The 20312-nt window shown below is 33.6% G+C and overlaps 1 protein-coding gene across 1 annotated transcript in view; it reads left to right on the forward strand.

Annotated features, from left to right (window-relative positions):
• Positions 1-20312, forward strand: part of TRDN (triadin) — a 205327-nt gene that overhangs the window by 52113 nt on the left and 132902 nt on the right. Inside the window, exons 6-12 of the mRNA XM_085217385.1 lie at positions 3659-3709; positions 8052-8111; positions 10564-10623; positions 12085-12135; positions 14237-14296; positions 15379-15573; positions 20117-20176. Coding sequence (XP_085073511.1) covers positions 3659-3709; positions 8052-8111; positions 10564-10623; positions 12085-12135; positions 14237-14296; positions 15379-15573; positions 20117-20176 — 537 coding nt within the window. The remainder of the gene's footprint in view (positions 1-3658; positions 3710-8051; positions 8112-10563; positions 10624-12084; positions 12136-14236; positions 14297-15378; positions 15574-20116; positions 20177-20312) is intronic.

Raw genomic sequence — 20312 nt, forward strand, 5'->3', positions numbered from 1 at the left:
CAAGAAACAAAAAAAGGGAACAACAATTTTCACGTCTGATAAATAAATAAGAAAACAATAAAATATAGCTTTGAAATACATACTCCCTTGCAATAATGTAATAAACTGTGCTGCCATCTCATAAAGAATCAGGATGGTTGCCTTGGTGATGAAGATTATCCTTGCTGCTACTTGATTCTGTCATTTTTCTAAAAATGAATTAATAATATTTAGGATTTATTAACAGTGTGTCACACTGATAGAGATAAATTAAATACTTTAAACTGGCCATGTACGTCTTCTACGATATTATAGCCACTTTGTCAACTCAGCAATAAGATTTGATGTGATTACTAGAAAATTAAAGCTCTTTGTCTTAAAGGATGAGGCAGTATCAAAACTCTGATCAGAGAAAAACATCAGTAGAATAATCTAATGTGTTTATTTATTTTAAATCTTTTGGAGTTAGCTAACAGTCTCTACTTTCTTTCTTGTAGATTAATCAAGATCAGCATATATTGAAACTAAATTTACTTGTGCTGGGAAAATTTATATTGTAATGCATTAGAACTGATGTCTTCCAGGTTATTGTATTTTATGACAGTTCTAAGTATAATGGGAAGTTTGTGAAAAGATCTTAATGATGGCGTATTTTGCAACATATAAAAATACATACACAAACATGTACTGAAGATCATTTCAAGGAATTTCTGTAGAGTTTTGTGCAATATATGGAATCCTAACTGTAGCAGAAAATTAGGTGAAATTCTCACTGCTGCTGTCTAGCGAGTATGACTTTGTGTGCATTGCTGCAATGCTTGTGTCAATAAAATTAATTACTGACAAAATATGAAGCTGATTTAGATGGCCACCTCTACAATCATTGTTTCATATATATTTCACAGAAAAAGTAAGAAAAAGAAATTTACTAAAATCACAGTTTTTAAAACTTTTTTTTAAAAAAAAATACCTATTTATACATATTTTTTTTCAAGAAAAGGATTTTTTTTATTTTTTATTTTTTTTTTTTTTTGGTAGAGATATACATTAAAAGTAGTGGGAACCCAGTGGAATTGAGTCATCTTGAGTCATGTAAGGTCAAGACTAAATGGTTTTGAACTGAAAGAGGGTAGACTCAGATTGGAGATAAAGAAGACACATTTATTATTTTTTTACAGTGAGGGTGGTGAGACAGGGAAACATGTTGCTGGGAGAGATTGTGAATGAACCCTTCCAAGGGTCAAGTCCTGCTGTCCACTCCTCTTTTAATGCAGCCCAGAATATTGTTGGCTTTCTGGGCTGCAAGTGCACACTCCTGGCTCATGTCCAGCTTCTTGTCTACCTGGATGCCCAAGTCCATTTTGCAGGGGTACTCTCAAGGACATCTTCCCCCAATTTGTATAAATGCCTGGGATTGCCCCAGCCCAAGTACAGTACCTTGCACTTGGCCTTGTTGAACCTCATTAAGTTCTCATGGGTCCACTTCTCTAACCTGTCCAGGTCCCTCTGGGAAGCCTTGATGGCTTCCCTTACCACTCAGCTTGGATGCCCCTGTTACAGGGGCTTGCAGGGGAGTTGGACTAGGTGGCCTTCAGAGGTCTCTTCCAATTCTAAGGATTCTATGATTTGTCTCTGTAGAATGTGATTTGTCATTTTGTGGGCCGCAATCATATCTTTATGTAGAATGACCTTTGAGTTGTCTGAGATATGACTCCTATATATATTGCTGTGCAAAGGAAGTAACTGAACTTTCTTAAATGCATTGTAAGGAAGGTAGTCTGGAGTAATGGCATGGAGAATTTCTCAGATATGCTCAAAATCAGGGAAGAATCGTGTAGCTGCAAATAATCTGTCTTGCACTATTTCTATGATTACGTTACAGAAACTAGTTTAAGTATCCTTTTAAGCAGAACAAGAGGGAAATGTTTGAAAATCCAGCAGTAGAATTCTCTCAGTAGATGGAAAATTTTTCCTCGTATAGTTGCATGAAGAAAAATAATCCAAGCTCAGCTGAAGTACAGTAAATCAATATAAGATGATTTTTTCCTAATCACCACATTTGAGGTTTGTAGAACAAAAAAATGAACTACACACCCAAGCTGCAAAGTACAAGACAAAAATAGAACAAAAGTCCTTTTGGCTCATTGACATCATATAATTAGCATAGTTATGCTGCCATACATAGGCAGCTAACAGTAATACATGTTTTCCTTTGTTATCGTTCATCTCCATGAAATACTATTTTTTCTGATGGCTACATAGCCTGATTTTGTAGCATAGATATGTTTCTTGTGAACAAAGCAAAATCTTTACTTTAGATGACTTACACCATTCAATAAAAACATTCTATATTTATTTATAATGCACAAATCAATATTGAAAAAATACCATTTGCTACTGTATCTCTTTGACGATGTATGTTCTGTTACAACTGGAGCAAATAACTAGTGGGATAAATGGAACATTTCTACTGTCTTTAACGAATATTAGAGTAACTCCTTAGAGTTGAGATGTAATATGTGCAGCTTTTAATCAGAACACGTTATTTAGAATCTAAAGATCAAACCTCACCCTTAAAAAAAGGAAGTAATGGACTCTGGTGAGATTTGTATGTGATTTTGTCAAAGATCTGTTTGATCCAGTATTTTATACCAGTTTTCCACTGCAGGAAAATATGTATATTACCATAAACCAGATACTCTGTTTAATCTTATGAATTTATTTGGCACTTCTAATAAATGGCCTTTAAATTTCTACCAATGAAAGCAAACAGCATCATAAAAGCTTGATTTAATTCTGTTTGTTTTTCCTAAATTTCACATTTTTCATTTTCTGTATTATTGTGGTTTTGGCACAAAAAGGACTGTAGAAAAAATAATTATGAAGGTGTATAGCAGTAAGAACTATATCAATGTCATAGATTAGAAATTTTATTTATAAGGGGTGGCATAGCAAGGACAGATAAATACTGTATTACTTTCTCTTCTAACTAGGCAGTTCTTAGCTAAAGGATTTATGAAATGCGCTTTAGTATACAGCATGCTTAAAATGAGTCATTCTCAAAAACTCTGATCCCTAACCCAGCAACCTTTATATGTGTTTGTAATTTGTGTACAGCACTGAGTCTATCTTTTATTATGAGTTGAAGTTACCGACTGAGAGTCTGAGCTTTAGAAACCTAGAACATGCATTGAAAACATTACCTTCAAATTAATTTTACCTATGAAAGTTAATTTGTAAAATACAAAATACTAATCCTGGCAAGCAACTAGAGATATATAGAGAAAAATGCTGAATAAAAGCATGTTTTTTTTTCTGATTCATAACCAATATGTTATTATACAGCTGTTCCTGATGAGCATAACATGTTCTTGACTTTAAAAGCTCTACAACTGCTCAATTTAAATCAGAATGATTATTAAAGTAATTTATACTTGTGATTTTTGTCTACATATCTTGTATGTGAGTGTATATATAGGCATATATAAATGAAAAATGATATATACACTGATAAATGAATTTTATTGTATATAATTAAGAATATGCAGATTATAAAGTCATAACCATGCCATAATATTTGACCAATTAGCTATTGTTATTGAAATAATTCATCTGATATTTTCTTGTGTTAAAATTACTTTAATATTCATGATTAAATTCTGCATTGCATTGTTTTCAGAAATTCATAAAGAGAAAACAGAGAGATATGAAAAACGAACAACACCAAAAGGTAATTATTTGTCTATTTATTACCTAAATACATGTGTGTAATATATGCTGTCTTTGCCAACTGCATGTGTTAGCATTATTATATTATAAAATAATCCAGAGATTAGTTGGCACAGACTGTAAATAATGAAAACTTCATTTATGCCTTGGCATTAACAAATAGTGTCATTTTAAATTTGTGGGGTTATATTACAAACTCAAATTCGTAATAAAATTATCTTGTCCGAATCTATTCAGGACTCTTTTTATAGCAAAAGTGCAAGAAGTTAGAGTGCAGACAAACTTTCTCTGGTGCAAAATACCTTTAGAGTGTTGGGCAGGAAAGAAAGTATATTTATAGACCAGTGGGTGCCATCCAAGTTAGACATAGTTAAGAGTGAGCAAGGTGTGCATGAAAGATAAGAAAAACCTACTTTTTTAGAGTGTCCTCTAACTGGCACTTTCAAAAAATCTGTAGAGGAGCTGGTTCGAACTGGTTTTCAGAGGTCAAATAAACAAATATGTTTCCTGGGATATGTGCAGATTTTTTGCTTAATGAAACCTCCTCTGGAAAGTATAGGCCAAATAAAATTTGATAAGCATCTCTCTCATGTACCAATGTTGTGCTCAGTAATAGCAGGAGAAAGCAACAGGAGTCTTATTAAAAGTGATGTGCATATACGTACACTCTCCCTTACACAATTATATCCTTTATATATACATATATTTTCTTCATAGGTTTTTATAGTATTTTACAACTCTAGTGGTAACTTTTCAGCTCTGTGCTAATCAGGGGCATGTGTAGTGCCTAGAATCTCTTCCCAAGTACTTAATAAATCATGTAGTATGGAAATGAATTTTTTAGGATGCCACTGGGTTAGCTGAGTAATAACTAACTCAGATCCATTAGCAAAGGATCCTAGTTAGGGACTTTTCAAAATCTGTATTCTAAAAATACAGATGAAACTACAGCCTTGACCAAAACAGTCTCTTGTGTACGGTATCATCTATAGAGAAATGCTTTGCTTTACATGGAGGAATGTTACTGTGGCAAAGATAATCACAAAAATGTTATAAGATTCTAGAAAGAAAGGCATTGAAGTGTCATCAGTTAAGTCTCTTTTTGCAGTCTTAATATGCTGTTTTAATTATTTGCTGTACTGAAGCACAGGACAATTTTTTTTTGTTTCTAATATTTCATAGAATCACAGAATATTTTGGATTAAAAGTGTCCTTAGTGTCCTTCGATAACATCTAGTTCCAACCTCCCTGCAATAGGCATGGAAACACTTCACTAGACAAGGTTGCTCTAAGCTCTCTCCAGTCTGGTCTTGAAAATATTATCTTTACATTTCACAGAATCATAGAATGGCTTGGGTCCTTTCTAAGGAAAGGATCTTTAAGATTATCTAGTTCCAATCACCCTGCTATAGGCAGGGACACCTCTCTCTATATATGGTTGAGGGTAGCCTGGGGTAAAGCTCACACTGCAGGTATTTTACCAGCATCAGTAGCTGGCAAAACTGAACCTCAGTTCAGACAGTGATAACAACCTCTGAGTGCTACATTTAAACCTAACTTTAAATCGAGGATTTCTTCAAGAAGGATAATGTTAGAGCCATCTAAGGTTACTTGGCTTCTGAATGAAACTGTCTACACAGAGATTTAATGCTCTCTGACTAATGCATTGTAACTTCATTGTATGACTCCATTTATCTTAACTTTTGTGAGTGCAGCTCTGCGGACAAGCACTTAGTTAGCTGGAACAAGCAATCTCCACTTTGTGCTCATTCCGCTCATCACTTTTAGCTTTATATTGAGCAGTGGACAAAGACTTACTCAGCTGGAAACTATTTTTACTTAGCTAAAGTGTGGAATCAGTTCCTCCTCATCTCTTCTTTTGCACTTATTTTTTCTGAGGTCGGAGATGTTATCCAATACTCTGTTTCAGACATTCTAATTAAGAAAAACAATCTAATTTCCCTTCACTATGTTTTCCATTTGGTGCTAAATCAAATGTAATGCTAGATTATTTAAATTTGGAAAACCCACATATGTGCTACACTTCTTGTTTTAAATTTTGTGTGAAATAAATAGCAAGATTCTTACGTGATTAAACTCAGAATACTCTGTTAAATTGCCTTAAAATTTTCCATTATAAGTTCCTATTTTAGTTTATTTATAAATTTACCATAATTCAGTCATTGAGGATAAATTTTTTCTTGCTTGACTTTTCGCCTCAGGCTGAATTTTCATTCAATCTCATGTAAAAATGTGTCAGCAATTTCCAAAATCTAGGTTAGTGAGCACTATGTTGGGGCATTGTATTTTTTTCAGTGCTAATATCAGCCCATTCTGAGTTTATGTGTTTTTTTTGTTTGTTTCTTTATTAGATAGTTTTTATTTTTGTATTTGCGAGGAAGTCCAAGCAAATTTATTTAAGTTGTGGGAAAATTACAGCTTAGACATTTGTTACAAAGACGTATCTCATTCTTCTTATTTTTGTTTTCTAGGTGAATCCAGTATCCTATTAAGAAAAACAAAATATGTGATATTTTAATTGCAAAATGTGTCATAAACCAAATAAAATACTGAATTACAGTAGAATGGACAGCTGTAGATTCAGCATTTTTCAGCTGAAGAGTGTGCTTGACTTAACTGGTTTAAAAATGACTTCATATAATGTGTCATATTTGTTATATATACAAAAATATTTTATTTACTCTGGTTTGTTTCTCAGAAGCATCACCATATGCCCAACTTGGCTTACTTCTAATCCTAACGTAATTCTTCCATTTAACCTTTGAGGGCTTGAGAAATGACATATGTTAAACCATTTGCAAGAAAAGTAGATATCTAGGTAACTAAATCTGGAAAAAACTTACAGACAATGAAGTATTGTTTATGACAGAGGTTCCAGGATTATATGTAAATCTGAACATAAAAGCATTTGGAGAGGGAAATAAAAGTTCAAATTTAACTACCAAATACCATTGACTATCACAGAGCTATTTCAAAATTTTTTACCTGTCCCATCCAAAATTGACAACATGCTGGCTTGAAGTATTTTGCACAGTGGTTACGCTTGCTAGTACAGATATAAAGTATAACGGCATGCTACAATTTCTGCAAAAAAATTCACAGCCTAAGACCTTCTGGATAAAAAGAAAAAGCAGTGTTTTTCTTAGGTATGGTATTAGATGTCCTAAAGTAATTGAATGAGTCATCCTGTCCTTCATGCAGTAGCATATTGCTGTGTTTTTCACAGTCTGGTTTTTAGTGTTAAATTAGCTGTCCACATTCCTTAAAGGCTTTGAAAACTTTCCTTGTAGTTTGTTTATACTGTATTGCTAATTGTTATCAGCAATTATTTACCTATTATGACAGGAAATGTATTTCGATAATGCAAACACATGCAAAGACATAATGAAATTAGTGAAGTTTGGAATGATTTTTCCTAAATACATGAACCTATATTTTAATGAGGATATATTTAACCAAGAAAAAATATGTTTGCACCCCTATTAAATTACATTTGCTGCCAAACTGGTGAAATGAGTGTATGCAAAAATATTACTATGTTTGTGTATAAAACTCACAGTTGTCTTCTAACTAACCAGGGTTATGTTTTCTGTGGTTTACTTGAGTACAAAATCTTAAATATTGCAAAGAAAATAATTCTCCATTGAAATTGGCAAAAGCTCTAGTCTTTTAAAAGTGCAGTTTGACAAGGAACATGTTTATCTGAATTGTTAAGATGTGTATTACAACCATGTCCATAAACACGGTCTAAAAGTTAAGTGGTCAGTAGAGTCCGTAAAGATACAAATTTGCCTGCTTCTGGCTGGATGTGTACCTGATTCTTTCAACAGCTGTTCCTTCTGAAATTACTTTTTTATTAAAAGAGATGTATTACAATTAAACCATCTTGTGGCTGAAGTAACATCTAAAAATAAAGAAAAAAAGAGCATGGAAAGCAATAAGCTAACCATTTATTGATAATAATAGAAAGCATTGCTGTCAAGAACTGAAAATAATTTCCTCCATCAGAAATCTTAGAGCCACTGTGCTTTTGTAATGGAACTAAAACAAATATGAAGAAAGTTGCTGAATAATTACATTTGTTGCCAAATCATGATCCAAAATCGGAAGACTTACTCAAAGAAAAAACATTTCTCTTGCTCCTAAAATTAAATATTGATATTGAGAAGATCTATACAAGATCCAGTGTCTGTTACTCAGAGATAAAATTCATTTTTTGGTTTTACAGAAATTTTCTTCAATTATTTTTGTAGCATAAAATGCGTACATAATACCAGGAGACTACGGATTTACCATTTAATTTTCTGTTTTTATATTTCTAGTAATACACAGAGAAAAGCCTCAAAAACAAGAAAGAAATGAAAGGAAGGAACATCTGAAAGGTATGTATTTAGCACTTGATCTTTTTTTCTTTTTAACAAAGTCTCAAAACTGCCAGATTTGTTGACTCTTAGGCCTTTCTGCAGATCCCAATTATGTTTAAGAGGGAGAAGGTTCTGTGAAAGCCTGGTGGAAAGAGAATGAGGATTTTAAAGGAACTTTGGATTCAGCACTCTGCAGAAAATCTAAAATTATATTCATAAATTAATGAGTACGTTTTTACTGTATTATTTACTTATGTAAAATATGCCCAAAGCATAAACAGGTGTCTTTTATTTTTATTGAATAAACCCAAGAAAAATATTTTTCTTTAGGCATAATTCTGAGCAAAATGTAGTGCCTAAATCACAACATAAACACAACATGAGGACTACCTTTAATAAATTTTTTTCCCAAAAGCATTTTGGAGGTAATAAAGGGAGAGCATTAGAGAGAATGTGTTGATTTGCTTTTAGTGAATGCCAGTATTTTTTCGAAACCTGCCTAGTTGTCAAAACACTACAAGGCTTCTGTGAACATGACTTTTACATAAAAATTTGATTAATGAAGTGTCAGACTGGAGGAAAAAAAACATTTTAGAAGAACAAATAGGAATCATCCAAAATAAGGAAAGACTAATAAGATCTAGCCATTGCTAATTTATTTCAGAAAAAGACGACAACTCTCACAACAAAAGTGAATATGTACTTTCTGAAATTTGTGCTTGACTAGATCTCTCTAGTTGTCTCCAATTGGAGCTTTTCCATTTTATATAAATAATTCAAAATATCAAAAGTTAGAAAGTCTGATTAGAGGTTAATGGCAGGCACATAACTTCGGGTGTCTATTAGAGTGAATATTTATTACTAGAAAATGGAATAGTTGTAACGAAAGAATTTTTTTCTGAGATTTGGCAAAATGACAGATCAAAGACTACCATGTTTCATATTACAACATGAATGTGCCACTGACTTCTATTTTTTTTTTTGTAGAAAATGAGAAATTCTTTGATTTCCTTTGAATGAGAAGAAAATTTAATGTTTTAAAATATTTCTAAGGGCAGGGAAATATGCTCAGAGAACCTGAGCAAATGAAGAAGAATAAGGATTTTTAAGGCTTCTCCCAGTTTTTATGATTTCTTAGTTTTGTCTAGTGAACTATTGCTACAATTACTCCAAAAATGCTACTGTGGATAGCGATATTCTGCATTTGCTATACTAAGGAAGATTGATTAATTTGGTACATTTTATATTAAAATTATGACTGTAGATATGTAGATATGTGTCTTTCTAAGGCTCTTTTTTTTTTAGAATGCCTGGAGGAACCCAAAATTTTCACTGAATCCCTGTATTTTTCTACTTTTTATATATTCTCTTTTCAAGACTAGCATATGGAGAGAGTAAATAGCATCCTAGTCTAATTTCTAATTAACTTCTCCTTAGTTTAAAAAGAAAAGTTATCTAATGACACAGAGAATAAATAGCTGCCCTTAAAAATGACTCAGTCGGCTATGTCAGGAACTCACTCTGAGATATTCCATCGCTGTAATGCTAAAAAAACATGAGAGCGAGTGTTCCCTGCTCTTCTTTTTTTTTTTTTTTTTTTTTTTTTTCCCAGTCAGACATGAAATTCAAGCTACTTTTAAAGATCTTCCTTATTTGCTCATGTTTGGCCTAGGAGTTTTACTTGACTGGGATGAAATCCCCACAGGAGATATAATTAAAGCCAGCCTGCAGTTTCATGGCTGATTTTTCTGAAGTGCTCTTAAATCCTCATGCTTATTTTCCATTGTCTTGAAAATTGCTGTTTGAAATTCTAAGAAAGGTGAGTGGGAAATATTATGTGATTGATTGAATATCACAATGCAGTTTCCACTGTCAAAATGTTAGTTTTGTCTTTGCACATACTGGGCAGCTAATTTTGGCTTTGGGATCATCATTTGTCAGCAGGTGATCTCAGCTAGTGTTACTAGCTATCCATATCTATTGCTAGCTATCCATATCCATAGCTAGTTATCCATCCCAAGCCAGCTGGCATGTGACAGAAGTGCCATTTGTGCATGTGGCACTCTAATGCTCCAAGATTGATTCCAGAGTTTTATGAGACTTTGCCTGACAGAAAATGGAGTGGTCCATATGATGTACTGCTTCTAGTGCGGGCAGCAGCATTTACTATGAGCTCTGTCTTTGTCCTTGACAGTTTTCTGAAAAACAGTCTTCAGGAACAGACAGACAATTGCAAAAGTTGTTCATACTGTAGAAAACAGTTGGGGAATGTAACTATGATTTGGAAGCAGTAACTTAGCTACTGTTGCCTAATAACCGTGTATGATGTATGCTGTGCAGATATGCATAGGATAACACAGTAATAATACTACTCGTCATTTCATCTCAAATGACTTAACTTGGCATAATTACTTTTTATTCTTAAGTTTCTTGTTCAACTTTTTAAATGAAAACTTTTCTTCTTTTCTAGTGACACACAAAGACAGATCAGAAAAACAAGAAAAACCTGAAAAAAGGGAGAGGCATGCAGGTAAAGATTTAATGTTAGGATTCATATTTTGTGGTAACCCAGGAATAATTTTCCACTTCACTTCTATACATATATCTTTGCAGTTGGAAAAAATATGATAGAACTTTTAGTAAAAATCATGAAGTTGTGTAAGGGTTTGCAAACATACGGACTGACAAGAACGTTGCATACCTCATGCACGTTTTTTGTTTACTTCATCTGTTTTACTGTTTTACTTAAGTTGGTTTCTTTGACTTGTTTTTTTCTTCTTTTTGTGTGTGTGTTGTTGGTTGGTTTTTTTGTTTTTCTGTTTATTTTTAGAGAGAGAATATATTTTATACTCTGGTTTACTATAATTTCTCAGTAATCTCTGAGTATTTCCAGCATTCACAGTAAATATGGTTTCTAAGACAATATGATAATCCAGGAAAGACCTCTAACATCAAAAGAGAAAACGTAAACAAATGTAATCAAGCAAGCCATGTGGGGAATAAATATACAAACAAGAAATCAGCAACAAACAAACATTTTAATTACAATACTGACTAGACCTATTTCATAGTCATTGAAATGACCAGAACTGATTTTTAAGCATTTACTTGCAATAAAATGATATCTAGCATTTATTTATCTTCAACAATTCTAAGTTTCATTTGAAACATCGTCACAAGCTCACAAGCAATAAATAACAATGCTCACGCATACATTTCTGTATTCTCAATATAAACTCATATGCCAGAGTCAAACAACTAGCTGAATGTTTTCACACATCTGGTCCTTGTAGGGTACGTCAGCGAATAAGAATGTGTACAGATATCAATTCTGGGCACCTGTGAATATGTTACTGTGTAAACATAAACTAACAAAAAATTATAAAGTCAGATCCCACACTGGAAAATATTTTGAAATCTGCACCACTAAATGACTACTGCACAACTCAGGTGTATTTTAACCAGAAAACTTGTCACTTTAGTGTACTTTATTTCAATTTGTGAAGTGGAAATTAAAAGCAAACAAGAAGCCCAAAGAGCATTAGTTATAATGCCATTGCAATTAGATTTGTAATTAATTATACTGTTCAATCATTCATGGCTGAAAAAACTGCTAGTTATTATGGGGAGTTCAGAAAGTCCTTCAGAAAGAAACACCCAACAAAGTAATAAACAAGAAAGCTCAAAAATAAGAATGAACCAAAGTTTACCATTACAAAAAAAAAAAAAAAAAAAAAAGTAAGCAAAAATACGCACAACTGTTCCTGGCTACTTTCTGTCATTAGATTACAGTTATGCTAGAAAGTCCCTTCTTCCCCTCAGCCAGTGACAAACCTCGAAGGTTTTGACACCAGCAGCAGACAGGTGCAGCTGATTTAGTCTTTCTGGTTAACCATGGTGCCACATGGTTCTTAATCCTCTTCTTTTTCTCACTCATTTGCAAAACTTCTCTTTTTTAACATCAGTTAATATTTCTGTTACTTATTTCTAGTGATCCATAGAGAGAAATCTGAAAAGCATGAAAAAAAACCACCTTCTAAAGGTAACAATAATTATTATTGGTTATTGTACAAGTTTAGATTTTTATCACTTATGTAATTGGGGAACGTATGAAGATGAGATGTAATGTTTAAAACTGTTTTAGTCCCCAGAGTACAGTCTGTGGCAGCTCTCACTTTTACTTGAGCAGATCTTAATCAACCTCTAAGTGAAGTCTATAGTGTATATTTCTTGCTTAGCTCTCTTGTTTAGATGCACAGAGCTAATCAGTCTGGGGGATTTAAAAATACAATCAGCTTTTCCCATGCTTTCCTTTTTCAAGACTAATGTTTATTATTGCTTGGTATTTGAATTTTTTTGCTCTTAAGCTTTCTTAATTATCTTAAGTATTTTTTTTTTTTTTTTTCAGAAACCAGATATTTCTATAATGAAGTTAGATTCTAGTCTTTGCTTAATTTTAGTCAGTCAAACCACAAAAAAATACAATACAATGTATCTTAGTATCAGCCTTTTATGGAATTTGATGATTTTTATGACAATCTGAAGATAACGGGAAACATGAAATAATTAGGTGTGATTTTAATCTGTCCAGAGAATAGAGACTCAAATGTTAAAACTTTAGGTGACAGTGAAGAGAGAGAAACTGTAATGACATAAAGACTTAAAAGACTCTGAAAAATAACAATCATGGGGAAATGAGGATGCTCAAATCTAGGCTAACTTCAGGGAACAAATATTCCAGAAAAGACTTGCAGCTACTTACCCTCTTGTCAGGAGATTTTTTTTCTATGCCCAATAAAAAAGATCTCTTCAAACACTGTTAAATATTCCAGAAAATTTCAGTAATATTGTCAATAGTTTTACAGGCTGGTTCAGCCCAGTTCCGTGACTAGTGGGGCAGAGGGATTCATGAATTCATACCTCTGGAAAGGGGAAGCAAGGGGACCCCAAATCATTTAAAAACAGTGGCAACTGAGGAAAAACAAACTACTTTACTACATATGGTATTGGAATGGAAGATAACATACTACAATACAATAGAATTAGAATTGAAACTAACAAATCAAATATAATGAGAGTGTCCGAAAGGTGGAAAGGCCTCAACATAGCGCAGAGGTGACACGTGCAGTCGAGTTGAGCAGCAGGGACGAGAGAGAGCCAAAAAAAGGGCAGGTCAGGTGATCTACCAAGGCTTATATCCCCTCTCTGAATGCAAAGTCCTCTAGGGTATGTAGTTCTTCTTCTCTTCTGGACAGGTACCTGGAACTGGAGCATTAACTCTTTAACTCCCAGTGCACTACATGATGTTATGATGTGGAATACTGATACTCAAAAATCATAATACCATGACAAATATGAGTTATATTCAAAGAGATCTTCTAAGAGTGAACTTAAAAATAAAAATAGAAATAAAAATAAAAATAAAGAAAAATAAAGAAAAATATCAGTCGTAGGACATATAGGTAGAAATTCCAAGCTGGAATTCAGTTAGAGTGGTATCATTTGCAAGTGGTAATTAACTGTCAAGCCTATTTTGTATCCAGCAATGTATCTGGATAGCAAATACAAAAGGAAAGATAGAAGTCACTTCATAAAGTTTTGACTGCCTTTCTGGGACATCTACTGTGTAAACACATTTACATCCTTGTGCAGACGTAAACTCTCTCAGATACAGCTCTGAAGTGAGCACCAAATTTGTGGCTGTGTTCACAGCAAATCCAAGCTAAGAAACCCCCTTTTCTGTCAGAATAGTGAGACTAGTGGAGTCACACATATGACTGTTGGCTTGAGCACAGACAGAATAAGCCTATATCTACTCAGAGCTTGTGCAGAGCAAGTTTATGACATTTGGAATATACAATGCAAACATTCGTAAAAATCCTCATTTCTGTATAATTGCAATGTCTTCTGCTTGGGTGATTCTCAGCAGATATTTTGAAGCTTTTTAACCTAGTGAACCTGAGAAGAAGAATTTTACAAAAATAATAATAATAATAATAATATGAGTCATAAAGAAATATGAAACTTTCAGGAAAGGTGTTGTGTTTTAACAATTGTTTTCTCATCTGTTTTTGTTGTTGTTTGTTGTTGTTTTGTTTTGTTTTTTTAAAATTTTCCTAATATACAACTGTACTCATTTCTAGTAATTCAGAAACACAAACTTGAAAGACATGAAAGAACTGAAAAGAAACCTCCTCCCAAAGGTATTTATTTATTTATACTTTTTTTTTTTAACTGGAGTTTATTTCAAAATTTAAAAACTTTAATTAATTGGAGTAGATAATAGAACGTATATGAAAAATCATCTACATTACACTAAAATTTGAATGAATTAAAACATCTTAAGAGCAACCAGAGGTTAGTTCTATGCATAAACCATTTGAACTCGTTGAAATTTCAGTGACTGAAATCCAAAGAATCAAGGAGTGTTGGGTCAAATCTCTTGTGATAGGCAATTTGCCACCCACTAGATCAGTCTGCCCAGAGCCCCATTCAACCTGGTCTTGAACATATTCAGGAATGGTGCATCCACAGCTTCTCCAGACAAGTGTGCCAGTTCCACATGACTCTATGAGTAAACAATTTCCTTCTAACATATAACCTAACCCTCTCCTCTTTTAGTTTAAAACCATTACTTTTTGACCTATCACTATCTGCCCAAGTAAAGTGTCACTCTCCATCCTTATATACTGAAAGGCCATACTGTATGGTATGTAAGGTATGTAAGATATTTGGAAACCCCTTCACTCTGCTGCAGGGCACATTATGAATAGTCCCGCCTCAGACCAAATGTGGGAATGTGGTCAAAGAAAGACTCAAAACCACAAGACTCCTTGATCAGAAAGCTAGAGCTAATCCAAAAAAGCTACAATAACTGTAAAAAAGAAGCCTTAGAAATAACCATACTTTAAATGAACCACTCCTACTTCATAAGGCAGGGTTTCACTCTCAACTCTGTAGTTAGTCAGATTTAACCCAGTAGTACCTACTGTATTTTCTTGCTTTACGATCAATATTTGTTCCCCTAGTTTATAGCATAAAAATTAGTATATTGTCATTAGGCTATTTTTATTTACCAGTACTAAATTACTAAAAACAAACAAAAAAAATGTTCACATATAGTATTTCTGTCTAAATCTGTTTGGCTTTGAGGAATTACAGTTTTCATCAGATCTGAACAATATGTTGATGAAAAATATTAATTAATAACTATACAACACAAGATAAAATATTATTATTTTGGGGGAGAAGAATGACACTGAAATTTTGTCTTGATTACTTGCAGAGGAGAAGAAAGTAAAGAGCACCAAAGTGGAAACAAAAGTTAAAAAGGAAGTGAAGTATGGAAAAGGAGAAGTAAAGATGACTGAGAAGATCAAGCAGACAGAGACTAAAACAACAGAAGTTGGATTAATAAAGGCCAAACCGAAATTCAAGGAGGAGAAAGCTCTTCAGACTTTTACTAAATCGGAAAAGAAAGGTAAACAGTATGAGGATGAAACAGATGAAGATCTTAAAAAAGTAGTAGAAAAAGAGGAGAAAGAAGGAAGTTAGAACTGGCAAGGACCAAAATCCACCCATGAAAAAGAAAAGAGCAAAACAAATTCCAGCTGAATCTCAGGTTGTTAGATGGAAACTATCAAGAATAAAATAAGAATAAAATAATTCAAATAACTATTTTTTCATGGCTAAAGATTCATTTTCAGTTTGAATCCTCCTTTACCAAGGAACAGTATCTCCAGTAGGCTGGCATCTTCATGGATTTGCTCAGTAGAATGTTACGTAGTATACTGCAAGTAAATTTACTTTGGAAAATACCAACTGCCCAAAAATCTGTTGGAAATTCTGTTTATTTTCTCTATCTCCATATGTCCTCATTAACAATTATAAAAGTAGCAGCAAATGAAAGAATGTGTAATCATTTGTATTGCATCAGAGTATGTGAGACATTGCTATGTACTGTATGACATAATTATATGCCTGCCTGATGTTATTTGATGTGATTGCATTCCAAATTTCTCCTAAAAAGGAAAGAAATGTCATTTCCTTGATGAAAGGAAGAAATTAAATTATAAAATAAGGAATCAACATGCATCAACACAAAATGCAGCTGTTAGTTATCTGCTCCTCTTTCTCAGAGTCAGCCTCGGATGTTGCACTCCCAAGTCACTATGAATGCTCTGTCCCTCGATATCCCTCTGACTATTCTAGTGAATTAGATACAACTTTGTATGAATGAAGTAGAAGCTGGCTTTCTGTAAGAACTGCCACAGCAGATACAGGATTATTCTGATATTAAAAGAGTTAGCTCTGCATTGCACAGCACACCTATCTGATCATTTGATCATTTCAACTGATAACCACAAATAAATTATTATGGCTGAGCATCAAAACAGCTATTGCTACACTGCTATCCCTGCCTGAATGTCTGAATCTAAAGGGGCAGATCATCCAAAAACATAGTAGTCATAAGTTCTGGACACCTTGGGGGTTGTTTAAATTATGTATTTCTAGAAATCTGAAAGAGGAGTTTTTGGGACATAGCTCCCTTTCTGACATGTGTAGTATATTGAGAGAATATTATTTTATATAATTTATACAAATAAATGTATTTTAGTTAATTCTGGTTTTCACTTGAAATACTGGAACCCTTGAGGTATAAAATCAAAGCAGATCATTCATAATGTTCTGATGAAGGGGAAAGTCCAGCAAACTGCTGAGTTGCTCTTGAGAGATGCAAACCTCTTTTAGTTTTTTTTTTTTTTGCTATGACAAAGTTTTGGTAAACAGTGGAATTCACTTTGTACTGTTCAGGTTAAAGCTCTCAAAAAGCAACAGTTGTGCAGATGAGGCACCTTACTGCCTTGATAGAAATCGTGTTTAAAGTGAGTTGGGGTCAAAGAGAGCAATAGATAGAGGTGGGGTGTGGTTTGTTTTTTTTTCGTTTAACTGATAAAAATTAGGAAAATGATCAGTTTTAACATCAAACATTAACGTATCACTTTCTAAGTCTGCTTTAGAGTGTGATCCCAGGGGCTGTGCACTGAACCACAGCAGGTGGAAGTGGAAATGAGCAGTTGCAGCATAGAAAGAAAGGAGTCCCTTAAACTGTCCTTATTTCTGGAGATAGAGTCACACACATTCAATGAATGCTGCCTCTTTCACTTCTGTTCCTTTCACCACAAACTGCTGCTATCCAACCAGATACTCTCAGAAAATTCAGATCTATAGTTCAGACTCACTGTGGCCCATGATGATCATAATTTTTAATTTAAAATGCTTTAGCCAATGTTCCCTGATCCTGCAGTCCTTACTTTTCCTTGTTCAAGGGAGTGGTTTTGCCAGCATTTCCTGGAAGACTGTAAAAAGTGGTTGCAGTAAACACAAACAGGAGTTGTTATGATGTTCCCACTGTTATATCATTCCTCAATGAAATTAAAATTAAAAAAGATAGTCTGTTTCCCAGGGTAAATCCGATGAGGTCAAGTGACAAAGGAATACCTGTGACTGTTTTTATTAATAAGAATTTAGTTCCAAACATTGAGAAGACCTTTCAGTCATCAGGTGAATATCTGTACCACCACGATAGACTTACAAGGTTAAAACTATTATGTGAAATTCTCATCCAAGCAGGAGAGTTTAAATTGAAATTAATTTTTAGCCATGAATTGTTGGTTGGAGAATTGTACTCATTTAAAATTCCCGATGTTTCAGTCTTTGCCAGTTGGCAGAATTGGACTTAGTAGAACGTTACTGTGCACCTTATTATTTTATATACAGTAGAAATACTATTTGTGTTATTCAGTTTAGAATTCTGCCTTCAGTTTTTTTTACAAGTCCCATTTTTCAGGAGTTGAATTACTAAAAAGATACTATGAAAAGAAGATTAATACACAATCTTTCTTTCTAGGTGTGGTCAAAACTATCACTACTTTTTTATGTTTATTCAGAAAAATAATGCTTTTATGTTTATCACAGGAAAAAAAATGTCTATTTAGATCCTTGTTTGTATTACTATCATTAAAAAACAAATTATTTTAGTATCAAGGAAACTGTATGAGCTGCTAAGTCCCCCAGGCTATGTCTGTATTATAACTTAAATAGATTCAGCACAAGCTTGTGCTCTATCCTGTGACAGTCCATACAGCTTATGTGCCCTGACAGTTTAGTCCCGTTGCCTTTCAGCAGTCTCTTATAGAATGCCTGGAAATAATCCAGAGGCTCTTCCAAATTGGCAGCATGGATAAAGACAGACAGCCTCTCTTAGCAAAACGGGGGTAAGGAAAGTTCAGGTTTCTGGGCATGAGCTATACCCTGCCATTTTCTCTCAGGGCTAAACAATTAACTTTGGTCTATTTTATTTATTTATACAGACATAAGCTGATTGACTAACTCATTGAGGTCCTATTTCCAAGCATGTTGAAGTCAGTAAGCTGACTTCAGAGGGGCTTACCGAGAATACTTTTTTCTTCTACTTTCCTCTATCACCTGCCCCCTCTCCATGACAGAAAATTAGTACATAGGCTTAGTACAGATGTTGCAGCCAAAATATTCAGATTCCTGAAGGATGGAATCCAAGACGGAAGCTGACCAAAATGATAAATTTGAATTCCTAAATACAAAACCAGAAACTATTATGGATAGCCATTAAAAGCTTTAAAAGCACTCATGGACTTGTGTATGTTCTGGCAAGTTAGGCCCAAGTCCTTCAATTCTAACTAGAAGTCTTTTACCCTTGGCACTTTAGTAATAGGAAACAGCTGCACGGGCTCTAATGGACTAGTAGAAACAATTGGTTTAACTACTGTTGTTGCTCTAGTGAACTCTGTAAGAAAGTGAATAATAAAATTTTACATTCTTAAGAATTTGATTTTATATTTTCTTTTTTTATCATTATTATTTTTTTACATTTGAAGCATTTCAAAGTCCGTATAATATTGTTTTGAAGATGGCAAAGAGAAAGAGTGGCTTTAGAGGTGTGTAGGAATGATATGCAACTGAAGATGGAGAATGTAGCTTATGTAACCTTACCTTGGAAGTATGGAGTAACTGTATAGGACAAATTAATTTGCTCAGCCCCTTTATTCGGAGGCTGTTGTAAACTAACACAGCTAACCAAAGCTGGCATTTGATCATCATCATTAGCACTGGAAGATAGTGTCCCCTGTAGTCCATTGGGACAATGTGTTTTTCTCGCCAACTGGAGAGTTCAGCAAAAATATTGTAATTCATTTGCACTCAGTTATAACAAGATTCTTAATCTTAGCAATTTTGATCAAAGTCTACCTCTGCTTATATATAAAAAAAATCAGTAGACAATCAACATTGCTGAATTCTGAGTTTCATGTAGATACAGAAGCATAAATTTCTGAATAGCAAAATTTTAGTATTTATAACCAAATTTAATATGCATTTTATATGTCTATGTAAAGATATATGTAAAGATTAGTGTTTGGAAAATAATTATGTAGTGAAATGATAAAGTTCAGTTGAAAATCTCATTGCTGCAGAAGTGTAAGTACACGGAGTTTTTTTTATATTCCCATTCAATAAGCTTACATATTGATTATACTGTTAACACAGTATTAACAAGATACTGTGATATAAAGTTTATTCAATTTTGTTCTTGTCTTATTGAGACAATATAAAATGGATTTGCATGGATATGAAATATTCTTTGGACCATACAGTAGTTTGGATTGTGCCTCTATGGGGAACAAGGTAGTACATTGCTGAACTGGTCGACACATTGCAGGCCAGAAAGAAGAGGTAGTGGCTCTGAGGTAGCTCTTAAGTACTTGACTAGGTGGCTCACTGTTATATTTGTACAATAAATTGTCTCTTTCTGAAAATGTGTAGAAGTCAAGTCCAGGGGGGAAAAAAAAAACACAAAATAAATAAGAATATGTAAAAATATCCCCCAAGTGAGTCTTTACATTGCCAAACTTTATCTTCATAATTAAGTAGAAACAACAGTTTAATTTGCTTTCTTCATTACTCTTTTTTCCTCTTTCATCTGTTAGATCAGTATGCATTCTGTCGCTATGTGATTGACATGTTTGCGCACGGGGATTTTTATCCAGGTACTTTCCTACATCATTGAACTCCTAATATTCTTCTGTTTTCCTGAGTATTTCTGCTTCTTTATGCATTGAAAGTGTGATTTGTGCTGTTGAAAGATCTCACAAGTGCAAAAAAGATTGTGTGAATAGTTTTAAT

Source organism: Meleagris gallopavo, chromosome 2 (genome assembly GCF_905368555.1).
Source record: "Meleagris gallopavo chromosome 2, MGAL_WU_HG_1.1, whole genome shotgun sequence".
Classification (NCBI taxonomy): Eukaryota; Metazoa; Chordata; class Aves; order Galliformes; family Phasianidae; genus Meleagris; species Meleagris gallopavo.